Here is a 14,742-nt window from a genome sequence, read left to right as displayed (position 1 = left end):
TTACTCAAGTGACCAAACCTATCATACAGTATGTACATCAACAAGGTCTACAGTGCTTTCTACCTAGACGACGGGATTCAAATACATCAAGATCCCAGTTAACTGAGACTGCAACTAGATTTCACCATTAGCCTATGAATGCAGCTGGGGTGGCTTGTAAATCTACTCAGTCAGAGGTTGAACCATCGCATTACTTTCAATTTTTAGGGATACAATTCCGCACAGCTCAGATTTGTGTACTTGTCCCTGGAGATCGTTGGAACAAAATATAAGACATGATAGAGCAAGCAATACTCTCTGTTGACACTGCACAGTTGGCAGTGAATACTATGTCTACTGACATCAACCCAAGACGTGACACATAGGGGGAGGTTACAATTACGCCGTTACAGAGGTATGTCAATGATCACCTAAACAACACCGACCCGTTTGTTCTACTGGATTATCTCAAGCCATATCTGCTTTGGTGGACACACAGAGACAATGTGAAACTGAAATCCTTCACCTACCGGTCATTCTCATACTCTGCACCTGGGCTGTGGAACTCTCCCCCTTGTGCCATTAAAAGCTCAAACACACACATACTATTAATTATTTCAGCTGTAAATACTCCATTGTAAATATTCTGTAGCTCTTTGAGCATGAATTAGGGAGTGGAACAGGCACATTATAAGTATGCATTTATTATTATAATGTCTGCAGAGAAACTTGCCTAACAGGTTCAGCCTGCATAGTTCATCTATTCAGAGATGCATCTGTCCAAGGATGGGGCGCTCATCTTGACCACGAAGTAGCCTCGGGGAAGTTGTCAAGACGAGCACACTCTACACATCAATCTCCTAGAGATGAAAGCAGTGATCAGTGCAATACAACATTTGGCAAGTTGTCTCAGGACCGCCAAACTCAAGAGTTCACACAGACAATTCCACGGTACCATTCTGTATAAACAAACATGGGTCAACAACCATGTTTGTGAAAGCATGCCACATTCTAGGGGCAAAGAATGCTTTAGCAGATTCAGATGCAGATCTTGACCACTGCAGCTGTCTTCAACAGAATGGATGCTACATCCAGAGGCATTCTGGCTCACAACAGAGACATTAGGATCCCCAGTGATAGACCTGTTTGTGTCCAAGTTCAACAAACAGACATAGACATTTGTGTCACAGCACCACAAGCCTGGGCAAGAGATGCTCTCAACATAACATGGAAGGGACTAAACACATTTCCACCTCTAGTACTAATGCCTCAAGTATTACAAGACCTTGGAAATCCTGCCTTGAACCTACGAGAATGGCTGAATCTGCTAATTCATCCACACACCAAGCAAGCACACGGAAACCTGTATTCCACCAGGGCAGCAAAGGCTGTCACTTTCACCCTACACACATCTACTTGGACACTTTACATTGATAAGTGGAAGGAATTTGAGACATATGCAAGGCGGAAAGGATATACTGCAGGTAAAGCATCTCATCCTCAAGTGGCTGACTGCTTGTGTCATGTGAGACGCACAGGACACCTGAAAGGGTCAACATTATCAATGTACCTAGAGGCATTCAGTACAGTCATCACTATGGAGACAGGCATAAAGTTGACTAAAGTACTAGAACTACTGGCATTACTATGTCCTTTTAGTTGGAAGACCTGAACAGGAGAAATTCAAGCTCCTCACGCATGGGATCTCAAAATAGAACTACAACTTCTTACAGACGATGATTATGGACCCCTAAATCAGACGTCCTTGGACATGCTAACACAGAAAACATTATTTTTGGTTGCCCAAGTGTGTATTTTCTGTATATTTTGTTATTAATTAAGTAATAATTATCATTGGGTCACAACATTTAGTGTTTTAAATAATAATTATGATGGATCACATTTATTTCGTATAATAGATGGTCAGCATTTTTAAGATTTTGGTAGCAGGCTGTCTGGAAATGTTCTGCCCTCGGTTTTCTAAGTGTTACTTCTGGGAGACTGCTAGAGATTTCTACAGTGTTGGCGATGGTCGTATGTGCTGGAACTTTCGGGAAATGATGGAGTATATATATAAAGGCTAGTTGCCGCGTTGAGACTGGGACACACATAACTGGAGTATACAATCGCTGCCAACCCTTGATCATCACAGCTGCCGTCAGACCGATCACTGTGTTACATTCTGCATATCTGATTCTCTCTCGCACTAAGACATTGGTGAGTTTGCTATATTATATTTTGTGACCCATTGCCTTACGTTGACTGAATATATGTATAAGTATATAACGGCTAGTTGCCATGTTGAGACGGGGATATACATTCGCATCACTGGAGTAGCATCGTAAATGATGCCAACTGTGTTACATTCTGCATAACTGTTTGTCTCTTGTCGTTGTTCTGTTTTGCTGGTTCACAGGGGGTTTCTTACATCATTTGTCACGGCAAATTCTTAACTGTAACAAAATCAACAGCCACCAGAATGTCAGATATACATGCACTGGATAATGTGCAAATATGGAGAAAACAGCGCATTGAGACAGCGTGCACTTAAGACTCAGATGAGCTTTTATTGCTAAAAATCAGATGCCAGGACAACCTGACAGACCATTTCATATCCCAGCACTATCTACAGTACTTCGTCCAAACGACACGCACGATTCATCCTTGTGTCCCGTCAGAGCATTAAAATCTACCTACAACGGACAAAGACAAGGAGGCAGTAATTCAAGCGCCTATTTATCCCGATATCAACTGAAACACCCACAAAGTTTCAAGGACAACTATATCAGTATGGATGAGAACTGTTATTTGACAAGCATATGAAGCAGCAGGCATTGTGCCACCACAAACCTCCAGCCCACACGAAGTACGAGCCCAAGCCTCAACACCAATGCTTTACATGGGAACTGCTGGATAACAACTATAATGGAGGGCTGCTTTTGGAAATCCAATACAGTGTTTGTCAACCACTACCTTAGAGATACAATACACTCCGTGGAGTAAAATGGTTAAGAGTCCAGGCACACATCTCAGAACAGGCTAGCATGAGTGATTATCTCACTGTACTTGTATGCTATACTTGTACCTGAAGAAGGGATTGCATCTTCACTTGACACATGCATCAGTCAATGAAGTTGCTATAAGATAACTAGTAGGACACAAGTATATCTAAAAACCACAGGAAGATGTCAGAAATAAACTTTTGGAAAAGGTTTTTGACAGTAACGGTCCCCCTCAAGATACAAGAACAAAAGTTGAAAGTCTGCAAATCCACAGTGCCATTTCAGGTTCCCATGCAGAGTTACAGAATGTAAAATACACGACAACCAGAGAATCCAGGATGTGGCATGACCCACCACTGATTCCATTGGATTCTGTCAAGCGTAATAAGCATGAGTCAGAATAAGGAATAATGTGTAATTTTCTGATTAAAATTGATATTATATACTTTTCCTGACTCATGACTCAACCCTTCCATCCTCCCCTCTCATGACACTCTGGATTTGCCTGCATATTCGGGTGTCAGGTAAGTATCCGGAGAGAGCGAAGAACATGGCATGTCTTGTGACTGTTTGCATGCCAAAATGCACAGGCTGAAGGGAGATTACTTGTTGGTGAGTACTGATTTTACATCCTCTTTAAAGAAGAGAATTTCTAGGGATTCAAATTGGAATGTAAAGTTACTTCTCATGTCAGGTCATTCAAACTGTGGTTGACTCAAGAGCTGTGATAAAGGTCCTTGGTTTAGATTCTCGAAGCTCTCTTAACGCTAAGATATTTGCAAGTTAATGGTAATGTATGGCACTTAGAACTGTCTTAGCACTAAGAGAGCTTAGAAAATCAAGGCCCAGGGTATTAAGCATGGTGAACTAATATTGCATGCTGAGCAATGTATCAGCTCACAGAGGACTGAAGTCTTGCAGTTCATGTGCATTACTATTTAACTTCATATTTTATTATGGTGTCTGTTTATGTATATAATTGCAGTCAATAGGACAAGCAATACCTCATTTATTGTCGTGAATGCCTCTAGGCAAGCTAAAGTCAGTACCTGTATAATGTGGAGGTGAAGTAGGTAGTGCTTCGTGAACTTACATCTAGGTATGGAAGACAGATGAGCACATTGAACACAACACTTTCACATAGTTCATTATGTTCTTTGTTGCAGAATATTTCTCGTAGTAAAATTTTACAATGTCTTCATGAGTCACATATTTGTGACTAGAACTGCCATAGTATATATATTACTCTGAGTATTTGCTAAATTGCATACAGTTTTACCTCATACTGGAGGTAAAAATTCACCACTGCTGCATGAAAGATACAAGGGTGGTTATTCCTTTAATTCCTCAGTCAACATCTCTGTTAAGGGATCTTGCCTTATCAATACTTCTGAACCAAATTATTCACATATGTTGTCAGTTACTGTGTTATTTGGTTTTACTTCTTATTTGAAAATCAATTCACGAACAACTCTTCTTTGTCAGCCATGTTTATTTGATGCTACCCTGCTTGTCACAAGCTCTCTGATTGGCTGTTATAGTTTTGCCAGCTCTCGGTCTAACAGACACGTCATTCATTTAACTGAAGCCAGACAGACTGTATTAAAGCTCACATGACAGTTATTATCAGTAAATCTTATGTGCAGCTTTCTATTCCTGCTTTCTTAGGTATTCAGTATTATATCCTTATAATTAGAAAGTATCATGTAAACTTAGTCAATAGATTTTGTAGAAAACTGGAGAGTGTCTTATCGATAATTATTTTTATCTGATTTAAGTATCTCATGAAGGTGAGCTTCAGAGAGTTAATAGTTAATATTTTTTTTCTTGCTATCTTTTTCATTTAGGGCCTGAATAGGTTATATATCTGTTTACATATAGGCTATACTATGAGGAAAATCGAACCAGCCAAAAACTATGATGTTGTGTCATTCGCCCGTGCAATGAATGATGACTTTGCCCCTCGTCTGAAGAAGTTGTTTGACCCTGAAACAGAGGCAGCAGTGGAGGCTCAGAAAACTGGTACGCAGCAATATACACTATCAGATCAAAACTGTACTGGCAATGTCTGCTCAAGCAATTTGCTAGTGAAGGTTAAAGGAACAACTCTAGGTTTTTTTTATGTAATTAGAAACACTCGTTTTCTGCTTTTTCATTTCACAGATGTCTTAATGAGGTACATTGGGGTGAACTGGGGTTTATATGCTGTATAGTTCTTAGGAATAGTCAAGAAATACTTGTAACTGCCACTGAAGGTCCAATCTATTCTCATCTTGCTTAGGTGATATATTTAAAGTGTGCTGATATATATTCTAATAATGATTACTGTATTCTAACGATAAATACTATATTCAGCTGACAGTGATGAACTCTTTATGCTCTCATGTATATATAGGTATCTATATTGGCTGGCGATGTCCGGAGTTCAATCATGACTGTCAGCGAATCAACAAGATGTCAAAATGTTTCTGTGGGCATTTGCTGGGGGAACATGACAAGTACACAGGTAACACAGCCCTCCCTCCTGAGCCTCTTATCTGAAGTCAGCCATTACCTGGGGAACATGACAAGTACACAGGTAACACAGCCCTCCCTCCTGAGCCTCTTATCTGTGGTCAGGCATTTGCTGGGGTAACATGACAAATACACAGGTAACACAGCCCTCGCTCCTGAGCCTCTTATCTGAAGTCAGCCATTACCTGGGGAACATGACAAGTGCACAGGTAACACAGCCCTCCCTCCTGAGCCTCTTACCTGAAGTCAGCCATTACCTGGGGAACATGACAAGTGCACAGGTAACACAGCCCTCCCTCTTGAGCCTCTTACCTGAAGTCAGCCATTACCTGGGGAACATGACAAGTACACAGGTAACAGAGCCCTCCCTCCTGAGCCTCTTACCTGAAGTCAGGCATTTGCTGGGGTAACATGACAAGTACACAGGTAACACAGCCCTCCCTCCTGAGCCTCTTATCTGAAGTCAGCCATTACCTGGGGAACATGACAAGTACACAGGTAACACAGCCCTCCCTCCTGAGCCTCTTACCTGAAGTCAGGCATTTGCTGGGGTAACATGACAAGTACAGAGGTACACTTTTTCTCATATGCATTGGTATTGTGAGAACCTGTGGAAGTTGAATAAGGAAAAGTTGAGAATCAAATGCTGTGTGCAACAGTCATTGACAGACATCCAATACCCAACTCTTCATGTGTTGTAGTTTTCTGTCGGCTGTTTTAGGGAAAATTGCAATCCTGCTGCGGATGAACTTAATCCACCATTAGCTGTATAGGTATCCCACTTTTTTGTTTTCAAGTAAATGTGTTTTGCTGGGTCTTTTTTGTATGTGTTTTGCTGGGTCTTTTTTGTTATTTTTTTCAATAGCCGTCTTGTGTTGAGCAGTTATGGCCAACTTAGGGCTTCTGCAAGATGATGACTGAACACTATAAATAAATAAATGAAGTGAGAATTAGTGATTAATCATAACTTCTGTCTTGTCATATCCACACAAAGACTATGATTCTGGCAGTAGGTGGATTTGTATACTGTTTAAGTTTGACCCGAGCAATAGCCTTGGACGAATGTGAGATGAAAACTTCTACACTGCCTACAGTGCCTCTTGGACCAGCCATGACAGAGAACTGATTATGTTGATGGTGTCTATGGTCAGTGATATGTTTGCAGGCCACAGTGTACGGGTGCCATGTAAGCAGTCAGGCTGTCCTTGTAAGGCTTTTGCATGGGTTCCATCTCGCCCAGAGGACATTGGAGAATTCTGGTTCCAGCGTCGTAGAGACTTCGATGTGACAACCTGGCGATGTAAATGTAAATGTAAACACACCCATGAAGAACATGATCCTAACGGCCTCCACAGATGCAAAAACAGAGGTGAGAGGTCATGACTTGGTTGCAGACAGATGTACAGTAGTCATCATACAATGACGTTTGGTAGGTCTGATTGTCTTGAAAACAACTTCAGTCTTCATTCCATTGCAAGAGTTATGACGTCAGAGTTACAAGGTAAATGTTACTGTCCCATGTCACTCATACTCTGTGCTGATATACACCAGCAGAGGTTCATCTGTCATGGATTGTGCAGTAGGTCGGATTGTTCTGAAACTGACCTCTCATCACTGCCCGAGTTCATCCTTTCATCACTTGTTGAGTAAATTCTAGTAGAAACTTTTGATTCTTTTTCATAGAGATCCTCCTTGGGGTACTTATAAGCATTTAAATGTTCTTTAAATTCTTGCGACAGTTGTAACCATATTTTTTAAATAAAAAGTATGTACAAAACAAAAAACATCATTTTTGTCTTGTGAGACCACCCCTACAGGGCCCCTGGCCCCATGACAGCCAAGAGCAGGTAACTCTTAGACTATAGCCTCAAGCCAAACACTTCCTTTTCTGTCGCCTGCCAGTGAAGACGTGCTCAACAGTTCTAGAGGTTCTTGCACTACTAACAAAAAGACAAGTTCAAAGATGAGTAACTCAGAGACTCAAACTGTATGTATGGTTTCTTTATTAGATGCATGGGTGCTCTAGGAATAATTTTTTACAGTATACTTGTCTAAATGTTGTAACTTTTTTCTGTCCCTGTCAGTTCACCACGTGGTTTGCAAGATGGAGGGCGGTAAGCTTTTTTCCTGCCAAAACTTTTAAGTTTCTATGGTGGCCTTTTTAAGTAAAGGTTTGTTCAGCTCTACTGTTTCACACGTTTTATATATATTATTACCATATTTACTTCAACTTTGTTAGGTTTGTTGTAAATTATGGTGTAGTAGCACTTAGCTGTTAACTTATCTACGTTGGTAGTTCTAGTTAGTTAGCTTTGCGCCCATGCGTGTTTTGTTTCATCATTGGTACATTACACAACATGAGGGGTTATTTGTTGTTTTGCAGTTTAAACCCTGCTCAACATGCAAATCGTCTATCCCTGCCAAGGACCTACATGACGCATGCTTGAGGTGCCTTGTTGAGTGTCACCATGACGACCAGTCATGCGATGTCTGTGCGGGGTTCACTCACCAGACGAGAAAGTCCCGTCATGCAGATTTTTTCAACCTGCTTAAGGCAGGGGGAGGGGGATATTTGGGCACAGGATCTTCCTTCCAAGCGCTCACATAAAAAGAAGAGTGCATCCTCTTCAGAGGGGTCACCCAACAAGGGTGTTGCTAGGGACCCTTCCCCTTCACCTGCTACTGTATCCCCTGCACCACCTCTTGCTCCTCAAACACCGCTAATTTCTGTTGAATCCATTAACGCCTTGTTTCAGCAGCAAATGTCTTTGGTCCAGTCTATGATAGATACAGCGTTGTCGGGCTTCCGTAAGGAGCTCGAAGCCCGATCTTCATTGAGTGGACATGGTGGTTCTTTCGAGGGAGGCTGCGGCCCAGGCTTAGGCTCGGAGAATGCTCCTCCCTCTGGACAGCCGTCCTGTGCTTCGGGCACTTTGATGGACTTGCCTAGGGGCAACGACGCTCGGTATCGGCGGCTCGACTTCGGTCGTAAGCGCGCTTAGTACCACAGTGGGCAGGCAGCCTAGCGCTGCCCAGCTGCTAAGGGCATCGGCACCCCGTCCTATCCCTGGGCTGTTGAGTAACCCTCCGGTGGGGGGCTCTTCTCAGGTGCCCAGGCAACCTAGTTCGGGCTCTGGCAGGGGCGAACCAAGTGTCTCAGCCCTTCTCAATCCCTCTGTTCCTTCATGTTCAATTTCGGTAGTGCCCTCGGTGGGTTCGCTTTATGACAAGAGTTCCCTGTCCGAGGGAACTACCTCAGTTGGCAATTCCTGTGTCTGAGCCTGAGGTCCTGCCTCAGTTGCCGAGGTCCTGCCTCAGTTGGCAATTCCTGTGTCTGAGCCCGACCCCTTGGAGTTTCGGCTTCCTGGGAAGGTGTTCGCGCCTACGAAGGTCGCCAAGGCGAGGTTGCACATGCTCCCATCGATGATCGGGGAGATAGTGAATCCCCTCCTATCGGGTACCCGGTTGCACTTCGATCTCCTAGAGATCAGCCGCCGGTATCAGTTGGATGAGGATTCACTGTTCGAACCGCCGGTGGTGGACGAGTGTGTGTACGCCCTGGCGGGGTCCTCCTCCTCTTCCTTGGCTTCGGCCAGGCAGGGCCATAAGCTGCCGCCCTTCACCACGGCCGCTCCAGCGCTGAGGTCCACTTATCGCTCCTTTGAGGAGTCGTATACGTGTGCGGCCCAGCAGCTGCGAGTTGTGGTCCACTCAGCCTACCTTTCTGCTTTGCAGGGGCAGCTGTTGGATCAAGGGAGTTTACAGACTTGCACTCTCATCTGGCGCGGGTTAGCATTAGGTGCTGTGCCAGCCAGATGATGGGGGCCATCATGGGGTTGCCTCGGCTATGGTTGTCTGTAGCCTGGTACTCACCCGCTACCCAGCAGGCACTCCTAGCACTGCCCTACAGGTTGGGAGCTTCCCTTTTTCCAGGTGGTGTGGGAGGCCGCGAAGTTAGTTAGCACCTTCAAGGACTCTAAGCCCTTATTGGAGCAATCCTCCTCCTCTCGCCAACGGCCTCCCACTCTTGCTTCAGCTTACCCTTCAGCCCCGGCGAAGGAGGGTGCTAAGTGGACTGCTTCACTTCAGCACAAACGAAGCAAGAGGGCAAAGGGCAAAGGCAAAGGTCCTGTGTTGCCTCAACCGCAGCAACAGCAGCCTTTTCGGAGCAAAGGGAAGCCTGCCCTGGCTTCCCGTTAAATGTTTGTCCAGAGCCGCACAAGCAGATGGAGAACTGCCGACTGTGGGTGTACATTGCCTTGCGCCAGAAGTCCCTGTAGGCAGCAGGCTGTCACTATTCCTTTCGGAATGGCAGGCAGCCACTTCAGATCCCTGGGTCCTGTCCACAGTCAGGGATGGCCACATGCCACAGTGGAAGCGAGACCCTCCATGCTTCTCAGGGATTCGGCACACTCCCGTGCCGTTCTCCCGGGAAAAAGCAGAGGTCCTCTGTGCCGAGGTCCAGTCGTTACTGGACAAGGCAGCCATCAAGGTGGTTCTGGAAGGTCAACAAGAAGACGGGTTTTATTCCACGTACTTCCTTGTGACCAAGAAGGATGGAGGGTTCAGACCTATCTTGAATCTCAAGGGGCTGAACAAGCTCATAGAGGTTCCGTCCATCAGGATGGAGACACTACGTTCAGTGATTTCTTCCTTGGAGACAGGGGATTGGCAGTCAATCGATCTCAAGGACGCTTACCTCCATGTTCCGATACACTCAGAGTTCAAGAAATACCGTCGGTTTTCGTTTGACGGGAAGTGCTATCAGTTTCGGGTCCTGCCCTTCGGCATCTCCACTGTGCCGAGGGTGTTCACCAAACTTATGTTGATCCCAGCTCAGCTAGCCAGGTCACAGGGCAGGTGTTGTCACCCGTGCCTGGACGATTGGCTTTTGAGGGCCCTCGGGCTCCTGTTATCACATGATGCCACACAGCAGGTGATGGACATCATGTTGAAGCTCGGCTGGATCATCAATCTCAAGAAATCAGTCCTGACCCCCACGCATGATGTGGTGTTCCTCGGGTCCCCCATCAACTTGGCTTCATTTGCTGGACACTATGGCGGCTGCAGTGGACGTGGTCTGGCGTGCGAGGTTGAGGATGCGTTAGCCTAGTTGTGGTCCCATTCGGAGAGCTACGAGATTGTTCTCGACACTCCCACTTGGTTGATCTGTCCAGGGGGATCCCCTTAGAGATACTGACACTTTCCCTCTCAATTTAGACAGACGCCTCCCTCACAGGCGTGAGGGCGTCCTGGGCAAACTATCAATCTTGGGCCGAGGACGAAGTCGCCCTACACATCAATGTGTTGGAATTGAGAGCAGTCCGCCGGGTGTTCGAGAGCTTCGTGAAGTCAGTGCGGGGTCAAGTGGTTCGCCTCAAGATGAACAACCAGACTGCTATGACGTATATCCAGAAGCAAGGCGGCAGATAATGTTCACGCAGATGCGCTCGTATACTAGATGTACACTAGCCCCACATGAGTGTATGCTGCATCGGGGGATATTCGGGATTATTTCCCAGTTGTTCGGGTCATTCCAGGTAGATCTGTTTGCCTCTGGGGTGACGAATCAGATTCCTGTGTTTTGCTCAAGGATACCAGATCCAAGAGCGATAGAAAATGACGCCTTTCTGCTCGACTGGACAGACAGAGTGCTGTGGGCATTCCCACCAGTTCCTCTGATCTCACGAGTCCTCTCGCAGCTGACCGCACAAGCAGCGACTACTTGTGCTTCTGGCACCGCTTTGGTCGGCTCAAAGTTGGTTTCTGGTAATTCTCAGGTTTCTGGTTCGGCCTCCTGTACTATTACCCTTTTGATCGGACTTATTATCCCAGAACGGAGCGCCGCACCCGAATCCCAGGGTTCAGTGGGTGGCCTGGCCGCTGTCCGGAATCACCTGCATGCTAGAGGAATTCCTGCACCAGTTGCAGACACAATTCTGGCTTCACGGAGGGATTCGACAAACGTTCAATATGAGGATAGATGGGCCTGTTATGCACGCTGGTGTGTCGACAGAGGGATTCTCGATACCTTTTCTGCAGATCTAGTATCTGTGTTGGAGTTCCTACAATCGAAGCTGGAAGCCAGTCTGGCTGCTTCTACAGTTAGAGGTTACTCCAAGGCATTCCTGTTGACAGTGCATTATTGGGGCAGCACCCTCTAGTTCAGCGCTTCCTTGCAGGTGTGGACTGAATCCGTCCGTCTGTTTGGTGGATTAGTCCCCCATGGGACTTGCCAGTCGTTCTTGATTGGTTGTACGGTCCTCTTTTTCACAACCTGTCGGCTCTTGACTGCTGTTGACATGGAAGACTGCTTTTCTTGTGGCAGTAACTTCTGGCAGGCGGATAGGAGACACACACGCTATGTTCGCCAACCCTGAATTAACAGTGTTTCACAAAGACAGAGTGAGCATTCAATTGCTAGATGCTTACAGTCCTAAGAGAGATAGCACCTTTCACGTAACAGCGCCTATTGAGCTTCCTGTTTTCACGCAGCCCTCGCCACCCGGTACCTCTCTTCGACGTGCTCACGTCTTTGATGTCCGTAAGACCCTTAAGACTTATATCAAATGAACAAAGGACATTAGGAAAAATGATCAATTGTTCTGCTGTTATGGTGGTGGCAAGGCTGGCCTTCTGGTGAACAAGCAGACCATATCTAGGTGGCTTGTCTCTGCCATTTGTATGGGATACACCTCAAAAGGTCGTATACCCCCCGAGGGTTTGAAAGCTCATTCGGTTAGGGCTGTGGCGACGTCTAAGGCCTATGTGTCCGCCTTGCCCATTGTTTAGATCTGCTCCACGGCTATTTGGAGCCGACCGAGCACGTTCATCCGTCATTACCAGTTAGACAGACTGTCAAGCAAGCGTGCTTGGTTTGGAAAGTCAGTTCTCACCAGTGGGCAGGGTACGAGCACCCTAGCGGATTCGCTTTATGACAAGAGTTCCCTGTCCGAGGGAACTACCTCAGTTGGCAATTCCTGTGTCTGAGCCTGAGGTCCTGCCTCAGTTGCCGAGGTCCTGCCTCAGTTGGCAATTCCTGTGTCTGAGCCCGACCCCTTGGAGTTTCGGCTTCCTGGGGAGGTGTTCGCGCCTACGAAGGTCGCCAAGGTGAGGTTGCACATGCTCCCATCGCCCTGGCGGGGTCCTCCTCCTCTTCCTTGGCTTCGGCCAGGCAGGGCCATAAGCTGCCGCCCTTCACCACGGCCGCTCCAGCGCTGAGGTCCACTTATCGCTCCTTTTGAGGAGTCGTATACGTGTGCGGCCCAGCAGCTGCGAGTTGTGGTCCACTCAGCCTACCTTTCTGCTTTGCAGGGGCAGCTGTTGGATCAAGGGAGCTTACAGACTTGCACTCTCATTTGGCGCGGGTTAGCATTAGGTGCTGTGCCAGCCAGATGATGGGGGCCATCATGGGGTTGCCTCGGCTATGGTTGTCTGTAGCCTGGTACTCACCCGCTACCCAGCAGGCACTCCTAGCACTGCCCTACAGGTTGGGAGCTTCCCTTTTTCCAGGTGGTGCGGGAGGCCGCGAAGTTAGTTAGCACCTTCAAGGACTCTAAGCCCTTATTGGAGCAACCCTCCTCCTCTCGCCAACGGCCTCCCACTCTTGCTTCAGCTTACCCTTCAGCCCCGGCGAAGGAGGGTGCTAAGTGGACTGCTTCACTTCAGCACAAACGAAGCAAGAGGGCAAAGGGCAAAGGCAAAGGTCCTGTGTTGCCTCAACCGCAGCAACAGCAGCCTTTTCGGGGCAAAGGGAAGCCTGCCCCGGCTTCCCGTTAAATGTTTGTTCCGAGCCGCACAAGCAGATGGAGAACTGCCGACTGTGGGGGTACATTGCCTTGCGCCAGAAGTCCCTGTAGGCAGCAGGCTGTCACTATTCCTTTCGGAATGGCAGGCAGCCACTTCCAATCCCTGGGTCCTGTCCACAGTCAGGGATGGCCACATGCCACAGTGGAAGCGAGACCCTCCATGCTTCTCAGGGATTCGGCACACTCCCGTGCCGTTCTCCCGGGAAAAAGCAGAGGTCCTCTGTGCCGAGGTCCAGTCGTTACTGGACAAGGCAGCCATCAAGGTGGTTCTGGAAGGTCAACAAGAAGACGGGTTTTATTCCACGTACTTCCTTGTGACCAAGAAGGATGGAGGGTTCAGACCTATCTTGAATCTCAAGGGGCTGAACAAGCTCATAGAGGTTCCGTCCATCAGGATGGAGACACTACGTTCAGTGATTTCTTCCTTGGAGACAGGGGATTGGCAGTCAATCGATCTCAAGGACGCTTACCTCCATGTTCCGATACACTCAGAGTTCAAGAAATACCGTCGGTTTTCGTTTGACAGGAAGTGCTATCAGTTTCGGGTCCTGCCCTTCGGCATCTCCACTGTGCCGAGGGTGTTCACCAAACTTATGTTGATCCCAGCTCAGCTAGCCAGGTCACAGGGCAGGTGTTGTCACCCGTGCCTGGACGATTGGCTTTTGAGGGCCCTCGGGCTCCTGTTATCACATGATGCCACACAGCAGGTGATGGACAACATGTTGAAGCTCGGCTGGATCATCAATCTCAAGAAATCAGTCCTGACCCCCACGCATGATGTGGTGTTCCTCGGGTCCCCCATCAACTTGGCTTCATTTGCTGGACACTATGGCGGCTGCAGTGGACGTGGTCTGGCGTGCGAGGTTGAGGATGCGTTAGCCTAGTTGTGGTCCCATTCGGAGAGCTACGAGATTGTTCTCGACACTCCCACTTGGTTGATCTGTCCAGGGGGATCCCCTTAGAGATACTGACACTTTCCCTCTCAATTTAGACAGACGCCTCCCTCACAGGCGTGAGGGCGTCCTGGGCAAACTATCAATCTTGGGCCGAGGACGAAGTCGCCCTACACATCAATGTGTTGGAATTGAGAGCAGTCCGCCGGGTGTTCGAGAGCTTCGTGAAGTCAGTGCGGGGTCAAGTGGTTCGCCTCAAGATGAACAACCAGACTGCTATGACGTATATCCAGAAGCAAGGCGGCAGATAATGTTCACGCAGATGCGCTCGTATACTAGATGTACACTAGCCCCACATGAGTGTATGCTGCATCGGGGGATATTCGGGATTATTTCCCAGTTGTTCGGGTCATTCCAGGTAGATCTGTTTGCCTCTGGGGTGACGAATCAGATTCCTGTGTTTTGCTCAAGGATACCAGATCCAAGAGCGATAGAAAATGACGCCTTTCTGCTCGACTGGACAGACAGAGTGCTGTGGGCATTCCC

The 14,742-nt window shown here is 47.2% G+C and overlaps 2 protein-coding genes across 6 annotated transcripts in view; both read left to right on the top strand.

The window, feature by feature from the left end:
- The window catches only part of LOC137277340 (junction-mediating and -regulatory protein-like), a 315,191-nt gene that overhangs the window by 193,934 nt on the left and 106,515 nt on the right, over positions 1 to 14,742 (top strand). The window lies entirely within an intron of this gene.
- Positions 1 to 14,742, top strand: part of LOC137279163 (protein FAM221B-like) — a 49,359-nt gene that overhangs the window by 20,714 nt on the left and 13,903 nt on the right. For all 5 annotated transcript variants that reach the window (XM_067811646.1, XM_067811647.1, XM_067811649.1 and 2 more), the window contains exons 4-6: positions 4,863 to 5,003; positions 5,377 to 5,487; positions 6,661 to 6,864. In XM_067811646.1, coding sequence (XP_067667747.1) covers positions 4,863 to 5,003; positions 5,377 to 5,487; positions 6,661 to 6,864 — 456 coding nt within the window. The remainder of the gene's footprint in view (positions 1 to 4,862; positions 5,004 to 5,376; positions 5,488 to 6,660; positions 6,865 to 14,742) is intronic.

The sequence above is a fragment of the Haliotis asinina genome, chromosome 3, assembly GCF_037392515.1.
Source record: "Haliotis asinina isolate JCU_RB_2024 chromosome 3, JCU_Hal_asi_v2, whole genome shotgun sequence".
Taxonomy (NCBI): Eukaryota; Metazoa; Mollusca; class Gastropoda; order Lepetellida; family Haliotidae; genus Haliotis; species Haliotis asinina.
The sequence above is the reverse complement of the archived record's forward strand: the minus strand, read 5'-3'. Positions and strand labels throughout refer to the sequence as shown.